Source organism: Crassostrea angulata, chromosome 6 (genome assembly GCF_025612915.1).
Source record: "Crassostrea angulata isolate pt1a10 chromosome 6, ASM2561291v2, whole genome shotgun sequence".
NCBI classification, from domain to species: Eukaryota; Metazoa; Mollusca; class Bivalvia; order Ostreida; family Ostreidae; genus Magallana; species Magallana angulata.
Window position 1 is genome coordinate 27994273 of NC_069116.1, and position 26802 is coordinate 28021074.

The 26802-nt window shown below is 33.7% G+C and overlaps 3 protein-coding genes across 3 annotated transcripts; 2 read left to right on the top strand and 1 right to left on the bottom strand.

The window, feature by feature from the left end:
• Nucleotides 1-510: 510 nt before the first annotated feature.
• LOC128190443 (ran-specific GTPase-activating protein-like) lies at nt 511-5522 on the bottom strand. Its single transcript, XM_052862496.1, has 6 exons — nt 5395-5522; nt 3077-3180; nt 2724-2881; nt 2405-2533; nt 1780-1845; nt 511-1595 (listed from the first exon to the last, which is right to left on the bottom strand). Exons 1-6 carry the CDS (start codon nt 5407-5409, stop codon nt 1378-1380), a joined length of 690 nt encoding a protein of 229 aa, XP_052718456.1. The 5' UTR covers nt 5410-5522; the 3' UTR covers nt 511-1377.
• A 173-nt stretch (nt 5523-5695) lies between these two features.
• Nucleotides 5696-12482, top strand: LOC128188637 (all-trans-retinol 13,14-reductase-like). The gene is made up of 12 exons (XM_052859803.1): nt 5696-5958; nt 6057-6239; nt 7527-7636; nt 8046-8183; nt 8309-8513; nt 9057-9254; nt 9596-9715; nt 9903-10023; nt 10537-10667; nt 10833-10999; nt 11221-11380; nt 11601-12482. Exons 1-12 carry the CDS (start codon nt 5736-5738, stop codon nt 11750-11752), a joined length of 1908 nt encoding a protein of 635 aa, XP_052715763.1. The 5' UTR covers nt 5696-5735; the 3' UTR covers nt 11753-12482.
• A 66-nt stretch (nt 12483-12548) lies between these two features.
• Nucleotides 12549-24650, top strand: LOC128188638 (all-trans-retinol 13,14-reductase-like). Its single transcript, XM_052859804.1, has 12 exons — nt 12549-12779; nt 16007-16189; nt 16403-16512; nt 16710-16847; nt 17116-17320; nt 17831-18025; nt 18316-18435; nt 18624-18744; nt 19042-19172; nt 22864-23030; nt 23313-23472; nt 23766-24650. Exons 1-12 carry the CDS (start codon nt 12578-12580, stop codon nt 23894-23896), a joined length of 1863 nt encoding a protein of 620 aa, XP_052715764.1. The 5' UTR covers nt 12549-12577; the 3' UTR covers nt 23897-24650.
• The last annotated feature ends 2152 nt before the right edge of the window (nt 24651-26802 follow it).

Consider the following 26802-nt stretch of genomic DNA (forward strand, 5'->3'; position numbering starts at 1 on the left):
GCGTTGTTTCCAGACAAATGGTGCACACAAACCCGATTCACATTTACCAAATGTTTAATTCATTTCTGGAATGATTTCTACGTTTCATCTCTTTTTTTGATGAAGTTGAGTTCGTAATGTGCCTTTTAAACGCATTTTTATTGGTTAAAGTCGTTCCAATAAATATTTGGATCTGATATTTTCTAAAACTATATGTATTTTAACTTATAATTCATTTTCCCAACTCGAAATTCCAACATTAACGAATGACCCACTCGTTGCTCTGCTCTTGTTTTATTCTTTGGTTTGTAACAAATGACACTTTCAAAAAACTTCGTTTGCAAGGATATTATAGACTATTCATGATATTTTTATCAAACATCATTTACCTCTAAATATTAGGGTAAATGATTTCAGGGACTTGCATACCCATATGATGAATTTATAGGCATGTATTAATCGCAGAGAAATGAAAACAGAATAACTGAATAATGTGTAGAATCTCTATGTTAAGATGAAGCACATTAACTCTTTCTCACATTATTTGATAATTTATTTCATCACAAACAGTTGTTGATGCAGTTACTGTTCGTTATAACAACAATCTACAAAACAAGTTGATACTACAATAGCTGTAATATTCTCATCCTGTGTTGAAACAGGTCAAAACTGGATGCTGCTGTAGTTTTTTAGGGTTGTTTTTTAAAAAAATATTTAGATCAAGCTGACTGAAAACAAAACTAAATAATACTGTCCATACATAACATTAAATAACAACCCATTCCTTACAAATTTAAGAGTTCTAAAATAAATCTTCTAAATATCTTATCAATTATATATTATACTGGAAACATTCATAATAATACATGAAGTACCTAATACAATATTTTTCATAATAAAAAGTACAACAAGAAAACATCTTTTTCTGAGTTATAATTTTCTTCAATAAAATGCTTGGAGATTAATCACTTTCTATCCATTCACTGGTGTCCATAACTTTTCTTACAATCCATACACTCTGAACTCAAAATGTCATGACCCTAACTCCCAACAACAAATGGACAATAAAGAAGCAGGGGTTCCTGTGCAGAAAAAAAAGTAGCCAATCAATTTTAAAAGACAACTTTTCACAGTTTTACATGTACAGTGAACCACAATAAGTTTCCTGCATAAAAAATTATGCTCTTTTAAGAACAGATCTTGCAAAATGGAAATTTTTATAACGTGTGTACTTATAAAATACTCTCACGGTTTGTCCTTTTCAACCTTTTCTAGTAGGCTCTTTAAATTTGAGAAGCGACAAAACCTAATTCAGAGCATATCTCTTGACAAATGTCTAGAGTTCTTGCTACCCTGTTAATACACTTGCATGATCACAACGAATCTCAACTCTGAACTCTATGCTGCCTTTGTTTCATTTGAGTCACTGGGTTTATCTTTAGAATCGCCTTCCTCTTTCGAGGCATCACTATCTGAGCTCTTTGCTCCTTTAACAGTTAAATCTTCCAGTTTATCTGTCAGAGTGCTCGTCTCTTTGTCGTCGTCGGTTTTATTTGTATCACCAGCCTCCTGACCCACTCTCTCGGACTTCTGTTCATCTGTTTCTGACACACCATCTAAAATAGAGCGCACATGAGGCAAACTACAGGGAGAAGAATGTCTGAGAAATATATGCATGCAATTGATAATCATATTGGCAATGAACTTAGCCATGACCTTGAAGCATGAAAGAGACTATGAGTAATAGGTTTGGTTTGTCTAAAAATATAATATTCAACAAAATACAGAATGACCACTTACTGGGGATAGCTAACTTCTTATTTTCTTTGCCAGCTTCCTCAAACTTTTCTTTGAATTTAAGAGCATCTATAAAACAAAACAATACAGTGAATGTTTTGAAATATATTGAATTCAAATGCAAACATATTCAAAACACATTAAAAGATGAAACAATATGCATTATGCAGACACAAAATGCAATATGCTTTATCAGAAATTCAAAATAGTGAGTATGATTTAAAGTTTAAAATAAAGCAACTATTTTATTAATGGCAAGCAAGTTTCATGCTGTAATGTTTAATGATGTTATATAAGGCCATAACAAAATGATTGTAAGTTTGGAATTGCCTCCTGTTTCATTAAAATTCCTGCTGATAAAATTTCATTATCAAAAAATCAAGAACTTTTTTAAGAAGATTTTTATTTTAACCAATTTTTAATCAGTTGAAATTCTAGTTTGATCATCAGATCTGGACCAAGTTTGAACTTGACAGGCATGATGTATTCATTTATCAAATTAGAGTTGTATGTTCAACTGTTGCCAAGATAATGAATAGAAAGTTAATGCTAACAGAATGACTGAAAAGGGTAACACTATGCCATTGACCATCTTATGGTGGGGGGCAAAAAAAAAATTGGTGCTTACTTTCTGAATTTGCAAATCGAATTGCAAGCAGTTCCTGTTTGGCTTCTTCGTCAGCAAAGTCTGAGGGAACAGGCCACACCCAAGCCCTGTCACTGCCAGCATTAGGCTTCAGCTCCATCTGTGTGGTCACTACAAGCACAAAAAGACAATTCCAATGTGCATTTAATACATATACTCTCTAATGCATATACATGTACTCTCCAATACATATTCTCTCTAATAATTCTAATCTTGTATGCCCTCTGGGCCCAAATTCAGAAATAAAACTATTATACTTGTTATAAGGGCAGTTCTTCACACATCTAGATTTATTCCTTACCATAATGATTGGCACAAACTTTGTGGGTCTTGTCTCGCCTCATTAGTAATCGTATTAGACCAGTAACTTTATGTTTAAGCAGCTTGACATCTCCTGTGCCCCTCTCCTTCCATTCTGGGGGCTCAGCAGCATTATCAAACCGGAAGAGTTTAGCTCTCCTACAATAAAGAACACAATCATAATATAACATTGAGTTATCTTTTGATTTCGAGATAAAACTACTTGCAAAAATGTAACTTGGAGTGGAAACAAACAAAACTGAACTTATTTTTTTTTCGCGACAAATTTCTTCATTTTGCATAAATTTGGAAAATAAATGATGGAATTATCCAAGAGAACAATTACACACATACATTTTAAAAATCTCTGCCTCATCCTCTTCCAGGGATTTGACATCAACTTCTGGTAGTCTAACTACTGGCTCAAAATGTATTTCAGGTGATTCTACTACTTCTTCCTGCAACAAATATTATTATTATACTTTCATGTTAAATACTGAAATCTGATTGGTTTATATGCAGTTGATAATCGTTCTATTACCCTCAGTGTTAGCTACACACTTAGCAACGGGTGATACAACAAATTGTTACATGCACATAAATTATGAGCGTACAGTTCGCCATAGAATTCACCTCATTCCGTTAAGTTTCTTTTAAAAAAAAAAAGACATTCAGTATAATAAAATAAATTGTGCCTGTTTGGGAGGGTAAGAGTTGAAATTGACACCCCTCAAAAACCATTTCAACCTCCGCCTCGCTTCTTCAGCTAATTTCTCATTTAAATTGTTAAACTAGACATATGCGCCGAAATGTATTCCCTTACAAATGACTCTTCTTTGAGCTATCACCTCCGTTTTTGTTCTTTTTTTCACCAACATTAAAAAACTGGTTGTTTCATTCTGTAAACACTCAAAATCGACAACTTCCTGGCTTCTGCAGAGAGTGAAAGTACTGCATGCGAGATCTCTGTCATGGAAAAGCCTAGGAGTCGATTTCAGATGTTTACGTGAGAAAAAAATAAAATTTGTTGATGTAGACTTAAAAAGAATTGACCTGAGGTGGGGATCTTGAAGGAGAATCATTTAAGGTAGTCTTATACTCGGCACTAAATGGGCTCAATCATTAAAAGCTTAGCTTTAAATGATAAATACACATTCTAGCAATGCATATACAAAAGAAAATATGTATGTTTACATGCTAGTTTGTTTGTTATCACCTCTCAGACGGGTGTACCCCCTTGCGAAAATTATTGACAATTATGAAATTTGGCAGACGTTCGTTTTTCCTAAAGATAATTACCAATTTTGGGAAAATTAGAAGTGAACATACAAAATAGAGTATAAATATTTATTTAAGCCATATCTCATCAATAATTTTGCGCAAGTTTTTGTAAGTAAGTACGCTTTATGGACCTGATGTATCAAAAGGGAATACAAAAAATGCAATGCTGGTATCGCGTTTGGTAATTTTTTCTACTATTTTATGGACTCAAACTTAAATTCATGGTGTTTATTCTATAGATTGACATCTTAGAAAAAAGATTTGGTAAAATAAATCATATGTTGACGGATTACTTTTCACGCTATAAGCTCTAAACGAAGTAGACCCGGACGAAAAAATCCGTAAAAATCACATTTTGCTACAGTTTTCTGCCTAGATCTGTCAACAATGTTAGATATCATTTAAACATTAATTAATTGACAATTGATTAAATTCGAAATAGCTTCTGTCTCTAAATTTAAACCAGTTTTAGAAAAAGAAAAATTCGGGAGGGGGGTCAAAACAAAAAAGATATATTAAGCATACCTGAGATCCTGGTTAATCAGAAACTTCGTTTTTCATTTTACTTTAACAGAATCGAGTTTCTCAACATTAATCATTTCTATCTCTCATAGAATACATATATTACCGTTCTAATTGCTTATTATTGCCATTGTTTACAACAGCGATGTAGAGCAAAATCAATAACGGGTATCTAAAACGCTTTGTAAAAGTCGAACCAATATTGTAAAATTGTATTATAACGTAGTGCGATACTCGGACTACTTTAAAAAGAGCACGAATTGGAGCAAGTTTCTGGTATAATGTTTTGAATGAGAAATTAGCTGAGTAAGCGAAACGCTATCCAAGATGGCGCTCCCTGTCATTTTTCCACCAAGGTACCCACTTTTTTAACGCTAATATTATTTTTTTTTTTACACAAGCCCCTGTGGTTTAACTTTGGTTTATGTAGAAGCAGACAATGAATTTTATTCTCTCTTTTACAAAAATCAAACAGTACTGTCTCTGTTTTAACCAAATAAGCTGCGCTCGGCCCAACAGTTACACCATTTACATATATAATTAAGTTTAAGCCCCAGAACACCTTATAAAAACCCAGCTATTGTTATAAACCATATACAAATACAGAAATTTGTAGGCACCTTTCATTTACTTGTTTTATTTTACAAATGTCCGTTGCAAAGAATAGAGGTAAATAGAGATAGATACTTTGAAATGTTTAGTATCCACTCTTAACCTACATCATCAACCTAGCTATGGAGTGACTTTTTTCCACTTTCAGGTGGTTTCGAAGAACACGTTTTTCCAGCAAAATAGAAGTAAATATATGAAAACTACGAATTTAATCCCAATGCTGATAAGTTGTATTTTCAACTGGTAATCATATTTACCTTCTCATCAGCCATATTAATGATAGATGGTGGTAGATTCGCCTTTTAATCACAACTTTCACGATTTCTCTAGTCTTTTAAACTGAAAAATAAATTCCATGATAACGATCCCGATATAATTTTTCGTAAATTGTGTTTACAGTCTAGATATAATTCATATTGTTTATATTTTTATGTTTTTTGTGTTTTCGTTTTATCGGTAAATAAAGCTCATTTTTAAAACTCGGAATTTTAGATGATATGTGGGGTATAAGATGGTTAAACTGATCTGTTATTTTCACTTCGGGTTCGATTTTCATGCAGAGAAAATGCGAGCTGTATCCTGTTGTTAAGACATAACGATGAATACAGGAGTTCTTGCATTTGTTGGGAGGGCCATTCAATACCTTGTAGATAATCCATATATTCTTGGAATTCTTTTTCTTCTCTATGTATTTATATTTTTGCTGTCAGTTTTGTTTTCCGGGCCCAGACCGGGGAGAAATCCATTCTCAGTTAAAAACGTGAAACCTGTCCAGGAATTGATCACTGACCAAAAAAGTCGTGATCAGATACTAAAACAAAGTATGTTAAATGCTTTACACGCGCATGAATAAAAGCTAGATTGTTTTCCAATGTTTAAAATTTGGTATTGAAACTATATATGTATGCGTTTTTGCAAGGATTCAAGAACCACAAAGTTCCCAAGAACTTGGATGTGGTGATCATTGGGAGTGGCATTGGAGGTCTGAGTGTGGGGGTTCTGCTTGCTCGGGCTGGCAAAAAAGTGCTGGTGCTGGAGCAACATGACCAGGCCGGAGGATGTTGCCACACCTTCCATGATAAAGGGTTTGAATTTGATACAGGTAAAGTAAAAAAAAAAACAACATGTTATGATAGGCCACATAAAATTAATATTTAGATTCTCATCCTGATTTGCAAAAAATATGGGGCGGGTGGGTGGATTTTACCACGATATTTATTATTTTTTATTTTTTAAAAACCACCCTTTTTTGTTTCGTTCATGTTCTAGAAATAACAACAGATGCAATCTTTTAAATTGATAATGCTAATATGAGTAAACAAACCCACTAGTAATATTTTAATCCCATTTTATTTGGACTTAACTGTTAATGCATGAAGACATTTGTATCCTTATGATAACAAACATGTTTGGAATAGGTAATCCACATGCTTAGCCATTAAAATGTTTTGAATTTTTTGTATACCGCATGATTTTTTTTCCCGAATTTTTTTTTTCTACACAATTTTTTTTTCACAATGAAATAAAATGCATTGAGGCGGGCCTTTTTCAGAGGGGTGAGTGGGGATGAGAATCTACAAATTAATTTTATGTGGCCATATCTCAAATGCAATATGGAACAAAGAAATACATTCCCAATATATGATACATGACATATGTCCAAGAGTTAGAGAAGATAAGGATTTAAGATATATTTCTCTTGAACTCCAAACCATCCATGGTATTCAAGATAGAGAAATTTTACAAAATTAATATTGATGTTTAACTGTTACAGTTAATTGATTTTGCTATTATAGTCTGTGCCAAGATATTTAATATGCCGCACATTTGAAAGATTTTTGATAAAAATATGTATACCTGTGAAAGAAGTGCATTTGAAATTAACGAAAGGGAAAATTTCGAAGATATTTTCATTGACACATTATCGTTTTTCAAAAACTTCATTGAAATGAAAAATGATATCTTTACAGAGATTTATAAAAGGGAATGTTAACATCTTTTCTTCGAAGTCACTCAAAGTACTTCGCAATTTTTCAACGTTATCATCCTGGTATCTTCGTCTCTTTAGCAATGGAAAATCCCCATAGACTTTTTATTTTTAGCCATATATTGAAATCTGACAAGCTAGAGAAGACGTTTTAAAGGGGAAATCTTGGAATTTTTTTTTTCACTGTTGAATGAACATCGTTTGAACCCAGAGATATTTATAGATATAGAACAATTTATGAAAATGTGTTGCATAAATATCATGGGACAGACTATAATACCAATCCATTCAAGCAATTTCCATCTGAAATCATGAAAATCAAAAAATAAAATTTGTCATTGTTAATTAACCATAACTGATTTTAATTTTACTATAATGGTGTTTTATCTCTACTATTTGCAGGCATTCATTACATAGGAAAAATGGACCCTTCTTTTGAGAATAGGGTTCTAATGGATCAGTTGACAGGTGGTAGGGTGGAGTATCCACTAATGGATGAAGCCTATGATATAGTCAGTGAATTATATTTTTTACCACTTTGATATAATATCTATTATTACCTAATCGAAGAGATTTCGTTGTTTTATTACAATTTGAATATTTTTGAACCGACCCGAATTTTTTCTCTTTGTGCAGGGAACAGCTCAGTATAATCTATTGCCCTTGGCCGTTTGCCTTGGGCAATATAGATCATACTGAGTTGTTCCCTGCACCTCGGGAAAAATAATCGGGTCTATCGACTGCTCAAGCATTAAATAATTATATAATACTAGATTCAAGTAGATTTCAATAAATATATATATTTTTTCACTGCATGTGCATTGAAATGTTAAAGAATGGAATTGGCTAATTGGTGTTTTTTCACAAATCAATCATAGCATATAACGGTGTGTCTCATACAGATTGATTGCATTTTTAAAGGTTGCAATAGGAGACCCAATGAAAGGAAAAGTCAGCAAATTTCCATTTGTGTCCAACAAAGAAAAGATCAAAGAAAATTTGATAACCCGATTTCCGAAGGAAAAGGAAGGAATTGAAAAGTTTTTCAAGTTGCTGAAGGTAGGACCCAAAGTTTCAAAGTTTTCACATCAAATGTAAGCTATATGCAATGTAGCTAGCTGGATTATCAGATTGCAAAAGCAAAACTGCTGCATATGTGCATGTTGCTCTTAATTAACTTTCAGGAAGCTAGACATTTTTTTACTGGATGTGTAGTGCTCAAAGTTATCCCGAAATGGCTGGCAAAACTTTTAGTCTCAACTGGACTGATCAACATCATTTTCAAAGCCTATGGTAAATTTGGAAAACTTTCACTTAAAGATGTACTGGACAGCGTTACAGATGACGAAGAGCTAAAAGCTACACTGGCCTACATATTTGGAGATTATGGTAAAATATTATCCTCAGAATTTTTCAACTTTTTTTTTATCTATTTCTTTGTTTAAATTTTGTTTGCTTGTTAAAATACAAATTGTATACAATGAGCCTATACAAGTTTTGCTGCAATTTTTTTCTTAAACAAAAATGTTTACCATGCATAAATGAAATTTTAAGATTCTGTTATTTTCTTTAAAACCAAAAGTATAAAAAAAATTGCTTATATATCATTTAACAATCAGACTTATGATATGAAATAAGTAATATTTTTAAACAGTTATGTGGTTTCATTAATACCGGTACATGTTTTTGATTGCATAAATTTTTCTGATTTTTGTTAAACATACAGTTTTTAGGATACATAAATTCAGTGTGATTACTGACTCTACCAATAAAAATTGCTGGCATAAGTCTTTCTTTGTCGTGCATTTGATTTCATGGATATGAGTTGCTTCTTGTCGTACATTTGATATCATGGATATGATATGCTTGACAAATCAGCAAAAACTAGTACTCAGTGAATAATAATAAAACTTCTTTATCTATTTTCATCAGGTGTTGTCCCATCAAAGACCCCCTTTGGTCTGCATTCTGTCATCCTTGGCCACTACTTCAGTGGGGCCCACTACATTAGAGGCGGGCCCAGTGAGCTGGCCTTCCAGATGATTCAGGTCATTGAGGAGAAAGATGGGCGGGTCCTCGTCAATGCCCCAGTGTCTGAGATACTGATGTCTGAGAAAGGCAGGGCTGTAGGTCAGTCTTGGAGAGGACAGTGTACATTTGTGATTCTTAGGTTTAAATCTACTAGCATGCAGTGATTATTTACTTGTTGTTGTTGTCATTCAACTATACAATTTTTTTGTTTTTTGCAAAATGTGAGCAACTTCATTCATCTGACATTTCATATATCAGTATTTTTAAAAGAAAGATAATACAAAAATGCAAGAGAGCAATTGTTTGGTATCACCATTTGTTTATATTTGAAAGTTTCAACATACCGTATATGTTTTGTGCAGTACATTACAGGTTTTATTTACTTGTAACTTTATAAGAAATGCTTTTTACTGGTATTTAGTTTTCTATTGATTTTTCAGGTGTTAAACTACGAAAGGGTGACAGTGATGTGGAAATATTTGCCAAACATGTGGTATCTGATGCAGGGGTAGCCAACACATTCTTTCATCTTCTGCCAAAAGAGGTGGCCACAAAGTCATGTAGGTTGTAAACAGATTGCCAAACAAACAATAAATGCTATCTTTGGTGGTTCATGGGGTTATTTTCTAAGGTAAAGAGCATTTCAGAATAAAATAACCTACTTTAGTATTACATTTATTGTCTACCTATAAAGAAGATTGTGTGTGGATTTTGGTAATTGATGCTTTTTTAAATCTTGTGTTTTAGCAATATATCCCATGATTAACAAGGTTGGAGAAAGTGTGTCTTTTCTAACTGTCTTTGTGGGCTTGAACGGGAGCAAGGAGGACCTGGGAATACAGGCCCACAACTGTTGGCATTTTACCAGGTTAGTTTTCATTGTAGACTTCTTGTATCAAAATCAAATGAAATAACAGTTTGACTTTATAATGTACATTTGAACATCTAAATATGCTTGTTTTCCTTTCTCCCAAACACTATTTTACCATACAGATTTCTTAGTAATACTATCTTATATAGAGAGATATCAGTTATACAATCTAATGTGGAATCATTAGATTTTGTGGTGACTCACTTTTCATGGAAATCATCAGTACGTCTCATTCACGAATTAACATCCTTTACGAATAAATAAATAGGGTTATAAAGTCATATTTCCTTATTTTGGTACAAGAGAATAGACGAAATTACATCCCCACAAACCTGTAAAATTTAATCCACAAAAATTAACCTCCATGAATTTTATTGATTCCATAGTGTGTTTAAGAAAATGTCATATTCATAACATGTCAGACTAAAGAAATAAATGATAATGATGATGGTTATAGTGTGATGATGATGGTGAGGATGAGGATGATGATGAGGATCTTTTTTATTTCAGACCAGACCTGGAACAACTGTATGATGAATACAGTGCTCTTTCTACAGAAGAACTGCCAAACCATGATGTTCCCATGATGTTCATCTCATTCCCCTCGGCCAAGGATCCATCATGGCATGAGACAAATCCAGGTAATCATTGAGGTGGTACAGATATCTTTTTATTCCAAAAATCTTAAAGATCAATGTAGCTAAGCTCTTCATAGTAAAAGATGTCTGATGTTAAATGAGCAAAAAATACTGAATGGGAGAAAAATCTTCACGGCTAGCTGTTCAGGGCCTACATGTATATTGTAGATAAATCTACCTGCCTGATCATCACCTGGTCTCACTATAAATGGTTCCAAGATTGGGAGAATGGAAGGGTCAAACACAGGGGTGAGGACTATGAATCGATCAAGACAGCCATAGGGAAGAGGATGCTTCAGCAGTGCATCAAGCTGTACCCCAAAATGGAGGGCAAGGTGTGTTTAAGACTCATCAAAGTCCTAAAGAAAATCAAATAAAATTTTTTACAAAATTTTGTTTCTTCTGCATATGAAAAATGCCTCACTCCAAGACAAATATATATGTGTAGCCACAATGAGTAAGTTTTGGATTATTTTAATGAAAGAGTAATCTCCCCTTTGTTGTTTTAAATGTGATGAATAATAAGTAATCTGTATAGTGTCTCTTTTTGTATTAGGTGGAGTACTTTGATGTAGGAACACCACTCAGTAACAAATACTACCTCGGGTTCCAACATGGAGAAATGTATGGACTAGATCATAACATGGCCAGATTTCTACCCCAGACTAGCATCCAACTCCGACCAAAAACAGACATCCCTGGGCTCTATTTGACAGGTAACCCATGTTCTTCCGTTATTGTTTAAAATGTTCACTTTTCCATTTCACATTTTGATAATGGTCACATGAATTCTTTGAGGAGTTTTTTGAAGATGAAATAGTTTTTGTTTTTTGTTTTTTAAAGTGTTCAAACCTTTATCTTTTGACTATAAACAGTTTTGGAATGAAACAATTTTTGGGGGTAATATTTCGTTTTTCTTTCATTGATTATATATAGGTCAGGATGTGATGTCAGTAGGATTAGCTGGGGGTTTGTATGGTGGGCTATTGTGTGCCTCAGCCTTATTGAACCGAAATCTTTACAACGATCTCCAGGCTCTCCAGAAAGAACTAAAGAAGTCAGAAGATACAGAAAAAAAGCAGAAATGATGCAGCCGTGTCAGAGCAAATGTCCAGGAATGTGGTGCATAATATCTTGCTTATAGATTATGTTACTTATGTTCATGAGATTATATATTTACTGATGTTTCTATATCTGTCAGAAAAATTACAGTACAAGTTCAGCAAATCTCTTTTTCATACTGGAAATGAAAGCATTCCTTATTGATGCTTTTGTAAATCTCAGAGTACAGACATATCTTATTATTATTATATCAGATACATGTATAATTTATTCACACACATATATATATACATGTATCTATATATAATATAATTTGTCTTACTATTGATGTTATTTTCCTTTCATCATTTTTTTATTGTGGGATTTGCTTAGAGGGCTAAAGTATAATTTATCTATATAAATATATCTGTTTTATGATTTTTCTTACTGTCTTTGATGTAATTTTCTTTTCTTTTGTAAATCTCAGAGTACAGAAATATCTTATTATTACTGTATTAGATACATGTATAATTTATTCATATATATTATATATGTGAAATGTAATGTTTCTTACTATTATTAATGTAATTTTGCTTTTTTCTTTTTCATTTTTTTTTTATCGTGGAATTTGTTTAGAGGAGTCAAGTATAATTTATTTATATTTATGTGATATAATTTTTCTAACTATTATTGGTGTAATTCCTTTTGTCATTTATTTGTTATTGTGGGATTTGTTTAGAGGAATTTGAATAAAACAATTTACAAATATCCGATCGGGATCGGTAGTCCAAATATACTTACTTTATAAACAGACGACCAGCTGGGAGTTGGTGCAAAGTTCATTCACCATCATTCAAGGCCGGGTGTTCAAGATGATAGCCAGTGTTTTACAGTATCTTGTTGAGAATCCTTACCTATTAGGCATTACAGTTCTATTGACTGTTTTTATTCTTGCCTTATCTGTGTTATTTTCTGGACCGAAACCGGCAAAAAACCCATTCTGTCCCAAACATGTACGACCAGTGGGGCATCTTGTCAGTGACCAGAAAGAAAGAGACCGGGTTCTCAAACAAAGTAAGCGTGTATACCTACATGAAATATTGAGTTAGGTGTCATCAAATGTTAATTCGTAGATTCATCTTCAAAGAATTTAATCGTATGAAGATTTGATCGAACAATGAACACATGGAATTTGTTGGGACCATGCAGTTGGATAGACTATTTGGAAACCCCCTGTTTGGTATATAATAACCCAAATTAGATATTGATTTGATGGGCGATAAATAGAAATTTAATATTTGGCCAAAGTCGAATTTGCATTAGATTAGATGAAATCGTGAATGTGTGTTACAAACAAGTTGTTGTTTTTTTGTAACCCCACTGTCACAGAGGTTGATCCCTCAGTAAATCCAAAACTTCTTGGGGATCAATCTGTCAAACTACCGTATACAATGCAAGAAAAACTTCCTCACCAAAAATTGTTGCAAATGATATGAATTTATACAGATTTATATAAAAAATTACAAAATGAAATATGTCTATTTTTTGTACTTCAAAATATCCCATTTGGAATATAATCCCAAACAGGCTATTATATTCCATTTTGAAGATTGATCCCAACCTATTCAAAATGAATAGTAATTGTAGAACAATCTCTTGAGACTTTAACTGTAAACCAGACTCTAAACATATCTAAAAATTCTATAAACATACTCATGCACAATACTGATGCATCTGCTCCACACCAAATTAATATATAGATTTGTGACCATTTCCCATATTCTAGCTATTATAACATTGAATCAAGAGAGCATGGATTTAATTACAGATTGGCTTAAAAATTATGAAATGAAATGGAATGTACATTGTTTAAAATAATTATTTACCAAGATATAGGCAGCAAGTTCTTATTGAAAGATTATCAATGAATCACATATTGATTACAATAAATCCCTATAAATCATAGTACATGTAATTGCAGTAATGCTCTCTTGTAGGTCAAATTGATAAATTTTGGCGAGATTTAAGAATAGGTAGACATTGATGAATGACTACATTAAACAATGTACATTAAACAATAAGCTTTATTTGTATTTCATGAAACTGTTATTTTCCCAGCAGTTTGTACTGCAATTACTGTGAAGGAGTCCGAGTCTTTGCAAAATTGTGTCCATTATCACACACAACGTTAGCTCTTTTCTGCTAGGCATACATTCATAAAGTGCCAAGGGTGTGGTTCTAAAAATCAATAAGAATTATGATAATAATTTCAGTGGGATCCTTTGGATACCTGAAGAATATTAACTTTTTCTTATTATTTAAATTCTAACTTTCAATGAAAAGAGGATTCCATATACATTTGGAATAAAAATATTATATTTTAAATTCATTACATTCACATATATATTGAATTAACACTTTTTAATAATTTATTCTAAAACCCGTCAAAAATCCATTTTTGAGGCTTTGGTTGTTGATTTTTTTATTTCAAAAATGTCAAATTTAACTGCCAAGAAACCAGGTCATGCATATAATATTTGATGTTTATCTACTCCTGTTTAATTCTGTTTTGACATTTATCCATAACGAGAAGAATTTTTGAAAAAGAAGATGTAGATCTGCGTTTGTTTTTAATGTCAAGAAATCAGGCTAGAATTAATGCATATGTATCCAATTTAATGTTTGATTAAGGGTTGTTTTTCTAAGACCTCAACATCAACATTGAGTGATGCGATTTACTTTGGAATAGACAAATTGTGATAGATTACTGATGATGAATAATATTATAAATCTTGATAAAATGAACACATGCATGTTCGTCTGTATATATAGTGTTGAACAATTCTGAATACATTTCTTTTATCCATTAATAATTATTTTTTATTAAAATCTTAGAGGAGTATATATACAACATAGTGGAAACAATATGAAATTCCAATGAGTATTGCATGATGTCATATAGTCTCTAACAATTCTGAATGCATGCTTTTATCATGTTTATACATTAATTATTATTTATTAAAATAGGGTAAGAGTATTTACTTGACATAGTGGAAACCATAATTATGAAATTCCAATAAGTATTTCGTGATGCCTTCACCATAGAAATGTTTTTGATGGCTGCGAATTTATGAGAATAATGGAAAGTTCACATAAACAGTACTTAGAGATTTCATCAGATTGTTCAGCTTGACTGGACATGCAGAACAAAAAATGCTATTGTATTTTTGTATGGGGCTTATTTGAATTGCAGATTTGTTTGTTTAGAGCTTGGTCATGTATATTTAGTGTGATGAAATAAAGAGTGATATTTGTTCATACATATAATGTACGCACAATTGCAAAAGAATTTGTTTAATATTACAAAGACAAATTGAAAAAAAAACACATGAAAATCACAGGAAATTATTTCATCCAAATTTTTTTTAGAAGAAATTCATATTTTATATGGTAGCATGATCTTTTTTTTAACATTTGTTAATCACAGGAGATACGATCGGCTGTTTTTATAATATTCAAAATATTTAATCCAATTCATACACTGTAAATATATAAAGTGAATCTTTGTTTATAGATTGATTATCACCTGGCTGGTACACAGCATTGCACTGCATGCATGGCTATATCTTCAATTGGATTTTTTATAAGTGTTAAATGCATATCTTGGAATGAAATTTGGTATACAGATTAATCATTATAATATCAAGGTCAAGTTCAATTTTGGGTACAATCTAGCAGTTTTTGTCAGAGTTATTAAGAAATAAACAGCAATTTAAAAAGTTCACTGGGAAATGAAATTGGTTGGTCACATGATCAAACCCTTTGAAGCCCAAAGACTTCCCAGAAGATTTGATCACGTACCAACCAAGTAATACCCCTTTGGACTTAGACAAATTCCAATTATTTTCAGATAATTTCTGTTAATTTTCTTAGCAAAGGCTTCCAATGAATGGTGGCATAATTTAGTGTTTCACAAACATCTCTTATTTATTTTATATATGGTCCAGACCTAGATCAACTTATTAATATTCAACGTACATGATTTGTAAAGATAAATATTAAATTAATATATTACTCATATATACATATATCATGAGTAAAATCATTTATTTTAAAGAATATTATTCTGCATGTTTTATAACATTGAGATCAATTTGTAAAATAATCAGTTGGGGGGGGGGGGGTGTCCCACAAATTAGCTAGAAACAAGAAAGAAGTTGCTCTTAAAAAAAAAAATAGTTATTTTTTTGTCCCTCAGAATATGTATAAAGGTAAGTTTTCCTCTGTAAATTTTCCTTTAGGATTCAAGGCAGATAAAGTCCCAGAGAACCTGGACACAGTGATCATTGGGAGTGGGATTGGAGGTCTGAGTGTGGGGGTTCTGCTTGCTCGTGCCGGCAAAAAAGTGCTTGTGCTAGAGCAACATGACCAGGCTGGAGGATGTTGCCACACCTTTCATGATAAAGGGTTCGAATTTGATACAGGTACTGATACCATATATTAAACACTCAATACAGGTAAATGTACTATAAAAGTATTGAAGTCAATTATATTTAACGTAATATATTTCAAGGTACGGGAAACTCTAATTTTGGGAAAAATATTTTTTACTAATTTTTTACAAGTTGCCATTATTATGGTTTACCAGTAGTTAAATAAAATGTAAAAGAGTAATAATACATCTAATCAATACCTAGGTGTCCATTACATTGGGAAAATGGAACCACATGATGATGATCGAGTGTTGATGGATCAGGTGACAGGTGGGCGTGTGGAGTACCCCAGGATGGACGAAGCATATGATATTGTAAGCATCACATTCACTTGCTGTCGGTGTCCAAGTCATATAAACCACAGTTCACTATATCACAATTAACAAAGTCAGTGTAACAAGTCATCAGTTTAACAATAAAGTATTGAAATTTTTTTTTACCCCGGTATATGTAATTGTATTTTACTCCAAGAGCTAACAGTTATAAACCTATCATATTTTTGTATATCAAGGTTGCAATGGGAGATCCCCATCAAGAGAAAGTGAGGAAATACCCCTTTTTGTCTGATGAGAAGAAACTGAAAGAAAATCTCATAAGATGCTTTCCAAAAGAAAAGGATGCCATTGAAAGCTTTTTCAAACTTTTGAGGGTTGGTGCTTCTTCAGTGGAAAATGAAATCAATTTGAATGAACCATTCACTTTTGCTATTTTAAAACTGGTAGCTTTCCTCTGATTTAATAGATCACATATGATAATTTATACAATGCATGCATATGGATTGTACTATCTGGTATATTTTTTGTATTGTTGATTTTTTTGGTCATTTTTGTATGATATGAAGTTATAACTTTACAGTAAATCCCTAATACACACATACAGTATTTGCTGCAGTGACTGATTTTTGACACATTTTTTAGGAATCTAGAAACTTCTTTGAGGGTTACTTTGTGCTGAAGCTTTTGCCAAAATGGTTAGCCAGACTGTTAATATCCACTGGACTGTTCAACATTGTCTTCAAGTCTTATGCCAAGTTTGGGAGGATCACACTGAAGAAGGTTCTGGAAGAACTTACAGAGGATGAGGAGCTGAAAGGGACACTTTCTTATATCTTTGGAGATTATGGTAGAGTACATTAGGGGGTCAAAACTTTTTTTTAATTCTAGAGCATTTAATAATGTTGCGGTCTGTACATTTGTGTCTAGGTTTATGAAATTCACCATTTTATCAATCTGATTAAAATCAGATCCTCGATGCTCCCGTTTTAATGATGTGTCGCTACGAGGTAGCGACACATCATTAAAACGGGAGCATCGAGGATCTGATTTTAATCAGATTGCCATTTTATGAAAAAATGTTTCAATTATTTAATTTTTCATAGGCCATAGGAATTTGTACAGTTTGATACAGTTTCCTTCATTGCCAATCTAATTAAATTTAGACGTTCTGAATCCGCTACCGCTTCTTGTTTGAGAAGTGGTAGCAGATTCAGAACGTCTAATTCTAATTAGATTGCTTCATTGCTTTTTTGCTTTTTTTTTTCTAACAGAGCCTATTATTAGTAATGATGTGTAATTGTTTTGAAAATACATGTATTTCTTTGATTTTATTCATAGATTTCACTCTTTTCTTAAGGTGTGGTACCTTCAAGGTGTCCATTTGGACTCCACACCACTGTGATGAGGCACTACTTTTCTGGGGCTTACTACATCAGGGGTGGACCCAGTGAAGTTCCTTTCCAGATGGTACAGGTCATTGAAGAATTGGGAGGAAAGGTCCTAGTCAATGCCCCCGTGTCAGAGATCATCATGAATTCAGGCAGAGCTGTGGGTAGGTGTTGGCAAAAAAGCATTGTATCTGTACATGTACTTGAAATTTACATTAAAACATGGTTTTAGCAAATGCTAAGGGCAAGCAATTTTGATTTGTTATACAAATGTACTGGTAATAATGAGTCGTTATATCCAATAATTTTACTCTGACATGGCTGTAAGCATAAATTTGTTATTAGCATGTTCCCTATATCTCAGAGTTTAACTGTATTGAGATTCTGTGTTATTTGGAATAGAAAATACCGGTATGTGTTTCATATTGTTAACAATGAAATGTGTTTATTATAGGTGTGAAAGTTCAGAAAGGTGACAGCCAGGTAGAAATTTATGCTGAGAACATTGTGACAGATGCAGGAGTTTCCAATACTTTTCTCTGTATGCTGCCCAAAGAGGTGGCCACAAAATCCAGTAAGTACTGTGCAGACATCATCATTGAATGCGCCATGAACGTTAATTGGCAATAAGGTTCATGACATCCACAATGACCTAGACGTATAAAAGAAAAACTTGTTTTTAGGGAAACATGGTTAGAAGTACAGTCTTCCTGTTCACATGGTATAATCTTTGTAATGTAATAATGTGGCATACTTATTCAGGTTTGTACCCTCTGATTAACAAGCTGGGAGAAAGCCTGTCTTATATGACAGTCTTTATTGGACTGAATGGAACCAAAGAGGAACTAGGAATTCAAGCCCATAACTGCTGGAGCTTCACCAGGTACATTAGTTTACATTAGAAATGGTGGAAACCTACCGGTATTAATATTACTGTATACAGGGCAATATTCGTCCCCATTTTATTTTCACCTCTTTCACCCTCATTGTCAACGGGCGAATTTAAGACTGGGCGATTTACGATGTCTCAAACTATCTCTCTTAAAACACATCTATGTCGGGCGAATTCAAGACGGGGCGAAACTGTTTGCAAGAGTAGAAGGGCGAAAATTACACAGGACAAAAATTACCCTGTATATGGTATCTATTGACAGTTGGTAATTTTTCTTGATTTTGTCAGACCGGATTTGGAGCAGGCATTTCAGGACTACATAGGTATGCCGCTGGACAAGGTGCGAGATGCTGAGGTCCCCATGATGTTTGTCTCCTTCCCATCGGCCAAAGATCCCACCTGGCATGACAGAAACCCAGGTATGTTATTACTGTGTGCATCATCTGTACATGTATAGCTTCATGAAAAGCTGGTGATATACTTTATCAGTGAAATATTTTTTGTGATAGGTACAGCTTTAATAATAAACAGTAAAAAAAAATCAGGGTCTTAAGGGTATAAGATAACAGTGAACTGTTATTTTATGAAACTGATAACTGACAAATGAAACATAATCCAAGGGTGAAAACCAGAAAGTCAGTGTTAAAATATATCGATTTAACCAGTTTCAAGCAAAACTAATAGTACCGGTAGTAACATTTAATTTCTTCTCATGCATTCTATTAAACAATAAAATGCTTTCTTTGGCGATTCAATCGGGATATGAAGGTGGCGACATTGCAGAAAAAAATACATAATCCGCGTTAGCGGGTTATGAAAATTTTTCTGCAATGATCGCTACCTTCATAACCCGCATGAATTATTAAAGAACGCATTTTATTATTAGCTCACCTGAGCTGAAAGCTCAAGTGAGCTATTCTGATCACTTTTTGTCCGTCGTCCGTCCGTCCGTCCGTCTGTCCGTCCGTCCGTCTGTCCGTCTGTCTGTCCGTCTGTAAACTTTTTACATTTTGAACTTCTTCTCTAAAACCGCTTATCCAATTTCAACCAAATTTGGCACAAAGCATCCTTATGGGAGGGCGAATATAAATTGCAGAAATAAAAGTCCGATCTGTATTCAAAGCGGAGAAAACCTTGAAACTGTAGAAAAAGGGGGGTGCATTTTAAAAAATCTTCTTCTCAAGAACTACTGATTCCAATTCAACGTAGTTTAGCATAAATTATCCTTATGGGAAGGAAAATATAAATTGCAAAAATTAAGGTCTAATTCTGTTTCAAATCTGAGTTATTACGAAAATAATAATAAAGGAAAGGCGTGTTTCAATCAGTTTAATAGCTTCGGATTCGGCATCCGGTAAAATGGGTAGACAAGACTTTGCCTGGGCAAAACAAAAGATTGGCAGTTATTAATCTGCCAATCTCATTAAAATTTCAGGATATTTGATGGACCAGTATATTTATATTTGCTGTAAATATTGCTGCAAAGTAATGCGTATTTGGAATTGACGATTGCCGATCTGCCCCGGCTTTTATTTTGCCACGGCCCGGGTTTGCGTACCCATTTTACCAAGACTCGTATTCCATACATCTAAAACGAGGTTCTTTGTTTAAAGCAGCCATGACATTATACGAAAAAGGGTCGATCTGACTATGATGAATTTGCTTGTTGTGCAACAGTTCGCGAATGATGCAAAATATATTGGTGCCGATTTTGTGAAGTAAATTGAGGCTTAATATTTCAATGCGTTGACAGTTTTCACACATGACGTTGGTGTTAGCTTGCTCTGATTTTCGTTTCGTTTTCATTATTTATGCTTTGTAACCTGGGAACTATCGTCTGTATTTCGTGATTTTTACGTATCAAATCAAACAGAGACTTCGGTAAATCAAACAGTTAACTGTTTACCTGCGCAAATTAAGCAAAATCTGATGTATCAAAAAAGTACTGAAATACAATTCATTCTATCGGTAATTCGGCATTATATTTTGCGTAATGGTATATTAATGCAATAGGTTTTGTTGAGATGCTCGGCATTTTCTCGAGTTTATTCAGTTTAAATAGAGTTTGATATCGCTGTCGGAAATATGTAGGTATATACATGTAAATGTATATATATGATTCATTTCGAAAAAAATAAATTGTGTTCTTTATTTGTTATAGTGCATGTTTCTTGTGTTTTAATTGTTTACAATTTCTATTTACTAACCATATTTGAGTGTTAAGCTTCGAATTATAAGCAAGATATAGAGATTTGCTCACGATTCTATGTTTGTACACAGATCTTAAAAACTAAAGATTAAAAAACTAAAAAAAAATTCAATATTTATTAAGAAAATTTTAAAAGTCTCTTCTTCCAGAAACCAACTTTAACAACTTATTGTATTGTAAACTTAACCTTTTTTAGCTCACCTGAGCCAAAGTCTTCTCAAAAACTATTAGGCCAGGAAAGCTCAAATTTGAGTGGAAGCATCCTCAGATAGTGTAGATTCAAGTTTGTTCAAATCATGGTCCCCGGGGGTAGGGTGGGGCCACAATAGGGGGATCATGTTTTACATAAGAATATATAGAGAAAATCTTTAAAAATCTTCTCAAAAACTATTAGGCCAGAAAAGCTCAAATTGAAATGGAAGCATCCTCAGGTAGTGTAGATTCAAGTTTGTTCAAATCATGATCCCCGGGGGTAGGGTGGGGCCACAATTGGGAGATCAAGTTTTACATAGGAATATATTGAAAAAATCTTTTAAAAATCTTCTTCTCAAAAATATTTTGCCAAGAAATCTCAAATTGGCATGTAACCATCCTTAGGAAGTGTAGATTCAAGTTTGTTCAAATCATGGTCCCTGGGGGTAGGGCGGGGTCACAATGGGGGATGAATTTTTATAGATAGAGAAAATCTTTAAAAGTCTTCTTCTCAAAATTATTAGGCCAGGAAAGCCAAAATTTGAGTGGAAGCATCCCCAGATCATATAGATTCAAGTTTGTTTAAATAATAGTCCAGGGGTAGGGTGAGGCCACAATGGGGGATGAATTTTTACTTAGGAATATATAGAGAAAATCTTTAAAAATCTTCTTTTTAAAGAATTTTGGCCAGAAAGGGTTTAAACTTGTGTAGAGGCATCCTCGGGTAGTGTAAATTCAAGTTTGCAAAATCACAGTCCCTAGTGGTAGGGCGGGACCGTGATGGCGGTTTGAATTTTTACATAGGAATATAAAGAGAAAATCTTTAAAACTATTCTGGGAAAGTGTTCGGTTCAAAACTCAGTACTTAGTGTGAAAGCAAAGGTTATGTAGATTTAAGTCTGATGAAACCATGATTCCCTAGAGAAAAATGGGGCCATGAAATGGGGGGGGGGGGGGGGTATATAGGAATAGAGACAAATCTTCTTACAGGTACAACAACAAAAGGGGCTTGGTATTTACCAAAAAATAAGAGGTTGATAAAAATTGGCAGATTTTCAATTTTTTTAGCAAGATCTACTGTACTCAGTTGTCAAGATATTTTGATACTGTAATGCTAATTTGATCAGAATTAAGGCAATTGTTGCTCAGGTGAGCGATGTGGCCCCTGGGCCTCTTGTATATATTTACATCTTTCTTTTAACTAATTAAAAAAAAATAAATTATAAAAAGTAATTAAAATTCACTAAATTACCGTTAATGTTCATCAGTACGTTAGCTAAAAGAAACAGCCAAATCGTCTCCTGTAAGACTTTGAGTCTGACATCATCATGATTATTTCGTGCAGTCCGTGATTCTTCTTAGGTCGCTGTACATGTAGGATGACCAATCGATAAAAAGGGCGTGTCAATTTTAGTTCTGTCAGTTTCAGACGCTGTAGATTTCAACCAATTGATTAACGGGTGTATAGATTTCAGTCTGGCTGTTTCTATAGAGCTATGAATTAACTATAAGTCTCTGTAAGAAATAGAGGAAATAATACTTGGTAGATGTTAATATTGTAAAATAACCCCTCAAAGAAATTTTCATTTTTATAACTCCTCCTCTGCTATTTTCCCAGAGATATGATATGGATTTTATCATTGTAGAAATTATATAACATGTAAAGTAATTATAGAGCATTGAATGTAATATACATGCACTGATTACAGATAAATCAACTTGTCTGCTGATCACCCTGTCCAAGTATTCCTGGTTCCAGCAGTGGGAGGAGGGCAGGGTCAAGCACCGGGGCGAGGATTACGAGGACCTGAAAACCATCATTGGCAAGAAGATGCTGCAGCACTGCATCAAGCTATACCCAAACATTGAAGGAAAGGTAGGGGATCAATGTTAATACTATCATCATTCATGAGACCATTTAAAAACATGTTTCTGAAGGGAGGTTGATTATGCCAAGTAAGAAATAACGCATTTTAATTTCTGATTTTCATATACCGATAATTGTTTTCATGGGTATACTTTCGGTACTTTTTAAATAAAAGCTGGTACTGGTATTTTTTTTTTTAGAGATCTCAAAATATTTGTTAAAGCAATTTCTATCTATTTTTAATTTAAACTTGAGCTTTCATGAAATTCCCATTATGTTTGTGACCTTCAGGTAGAGTACTTTGATGTGGGGACCCCCCTCAGTAACAAATATTACCTTGGATTCCAACATGGAGAGATGTATGGCCTGGATCACAACATGCAGAGGTTTCTGCCGGAACCCGCCATTCAGCTACGAGCAAAGACGGACATTCCAGGACTTTATCTCACAGGTAAAAAAATAAAGCTTTAAGTTCAGTGTTATTTGTAATCACTATTAAGAAGTTATCATTTCAATGTAAAGTACATGTATTTGCAAATTTACAGAAACCAACTAATAGTGTATTAGCCAACACAAAAGCATACATGAAAGGAATATTACATATAGTTACTTTTCAAAAAATTACCTTCTATTGATGATTATTAAGTTAATATCATTTTAAAATTACAAAAGTTTTGGAATAAGTTAATTATCGTTTTACTTACCTGGTACCATGGTAATATTTTTCATGAATTTTTGTTACAGGTCAGGACATCATGTCGGCAGGTTTGACTGGGGCTCTCTTTGGGGGTTTGCTGTGTGCCTCTGAACTTCTGCATCGCAACTTGTACAATGATCTCCAAGCCCTTAAAAAGGAACTTAAAAAATCATCTTAAATATATTTAATTATTAAAGGGATCCACGGTTACATACAGTGGTTGACATGAAGAATTAAGCAGACACACTTCACCATTTTTGTCAGACATTTTATTGTATCCTGATTATGCCAAATATATACATGTATGTGCACTAGGCATTAAGTAGCACAAGTTTAAAAATTGTATGTTGCACTGTGATTTTTTTTTCTCATTTATATTGTTGCTATTTATTGTATTCTATTACCTGATGCTTGTGTCAAAATGATTTTTTCATTGAAATTATTTAAACAACAATTTGTCTAAGGTTCTATTTTCATTTTTTATAAATTTTATTTTTTAAACTGTTTTTCACTATTTTACTGGCAGTTGTAAATCTTTTCTATATAATGATTTTGATATTCTTTTTAGTACAATATTAAATCTTTCATTAAAAAAATGTGATTTTTTAAGATGTTTTTACTTTTACTATGAATTCATTATATAATGTTAAGAATATTTGTATTATACAATGTATGTATGTACATTTACTGGTGAGATGAATGGTTAACTCAGACTAAGAATAACTAAAAGTGTTACATCATTATTCTTTGAGTTCAATGGTTTCATGCAGTCAAAAAAATCAATTGTTCATCAAATTGACATGACAAGTATTTGTTTTGATAGAGTACTGCAAACCAACTTTTATTTGCACGTGCAACTTTAATTTGCGATTTACTTCCGTCACTGATTCGTGATGACTAATGTTCACGACCAAGCCTTATCCAGACTCGTTTTGTTAGCTCACCTGAGCTGAAAGCTCAAGTGAGCTATTCTGATCACTTTTTGTCTGTCGTCTGTCTGTCCGTCCGTCCGTCCGTCTGTCCGTCCGTCCGTAAACTTTTCACATTTTCAACATCTTCTCAAGAACTACTTGGCCAATTTCAACCAAACTTGGCACAAATCATCCTTAGGCAAAGGGGATTCAAAGTTGTGAAAATTAAGGGCCACACCCGTTTTCAAGGGGAGATAATTAGAAATTAATGAAAAATTTCGAGAAATTTTCAAAAATCTTCTTCTCAAGAACCAGAAAGCCAGGAAAGCTGAAGCCTGTGTGGAAGCATCCTCAGGTAGTGTAGATTCAAAGTTGTGAAATTCATGACCCCCGGGGGTAGGATGGGGCCACAATGGGGGGTCGAAGTTTTACATAGGAATATATAGAGTAAATCTTTAAAAATCTTCTTCTCAGAAACTAATCAGCCAGGAAAGCTGAAACTTGTATGGAAGCATCCTCAGGTAGTGTAGATTCAAAGTTGTGAAAATCATGACCCCTGGGGGTAGGATGGGGCCACGATGGGGGGTCGAACTTTTACATAGGAAAATATAGAGTTAATCTTTAAAAAAATTTCTTCTCAGAAACTAATCAGCCAGGAAAGCTGAAACTTGTGTGGAAGCATCCTCAGGTAGTGTAGATTCAAAGTTGTGAAAATCATGATCCCTGGGGGTAGGGAGGGGCCACAATGGGGGGTCGAAGTTTTACATAGGAATATATAGAGTAAATCTTTAAAAATCTTCTCCTCAGAAACTAATCAGCCAGGAAAGCTGACACTTGTATGGAAGCATCCTCAGGTAGTGTAGATTCAAAGTTGTGAAAATCATGACCCCTGGGTATAGGGTGGGGCCACAATGGGGGGGTCGAAGTTTTACATAGGAAAATATAGAGTAAATCATTAAAAATCTTCTTCTCAGAAACTAATCAGCCAGGAAAGCTGAAACTTGTGTGGAAGCATCCTCAGGTAGTGTAAATTCAATGTTGTGAAAATCATTATCCCTGGGGTAGGGTGAGGCCACATTGGGGGGTCGAAGTTTTACATAGGAATATATAGAGTAAATCTTTAAAAATCTTCTTCCCAGAAACTAATCAGCCAGGAAAGCTGAAACTTGTGTGGAAGCATCCTCAGGCAGTGTAGATTCAAAGTTGTGAAAATCATGACCCCTGGGTATAGGGTGGGGCACAATGGGGGGTCGAAGTTTTACATAGGAATATATAGAGTAAATCTTTAAAAATCTTCTTCTCAGAAACTAATCAGCCAGGAAAGCTGAAACTTGTGTGGAAGTATCCTCAGGTAGTGTAGATTCAAAGTTGTGAAAATCATGATCCCTGGGGGTAGGGTGAGGCCACATTGGGGGGGGGGGGGGTGTTGAAGTTTTACATAGGAATATATAGAGTAAATCTTTAAAAATCTTCTTCTCAGAAACTAATCAGCAAGATGATTCTTTTATAATTGTTAAGACTTTGGCTCCAGGACAATTCTTCGGCCTCACAAAAAGGTTCAGAGTTTGATGTAGCTAAATATCCCATATATAAACAATTGTAAAGGATCTTTTTGAGAACTGCATTCCCAACATGTGATATGACTATAAAATTGAAGCAGGCAGCTATTTTTTCATTAGAATCTTTTTGTATTACTGTATTGAGTTATTGCCCTTGATTTATTGATTCTTGATTATTTTAATTAATGCATCCACTGTTAACCAATTATTGTGACGATTATTTTTATACAATACTAAATATTCAATGTATATAAGTTGTTCTGCATAAGTAGTTTTGGGTTAGGCCGGAGAAGTTTGTTTATTTTTGATTTCCAATTTTTAGATACTATGAATTATTTTAGGCCGGCACATATGTAGGGACAGTGTCTATTGCATTACGACGAGCGACTGTTTTTGGGGTTAAATTTGAACAGGTACGGATAGATTGAGTGTGTGGACATTCCTGCTCTATATAATCTCCGTGTTTTCTAACCTACGATACAGAGTGTGTGGTCATCCCTGCCCTGTATCGCATTAATACAAGTGTGCGGGCATACCTGCTTGTATTTGTGGTGATTGCGGTGGAGCACTAGTGTGTGGTCATCCCTGCTGGTGTTCTGCCCTTTCTAGCGCAA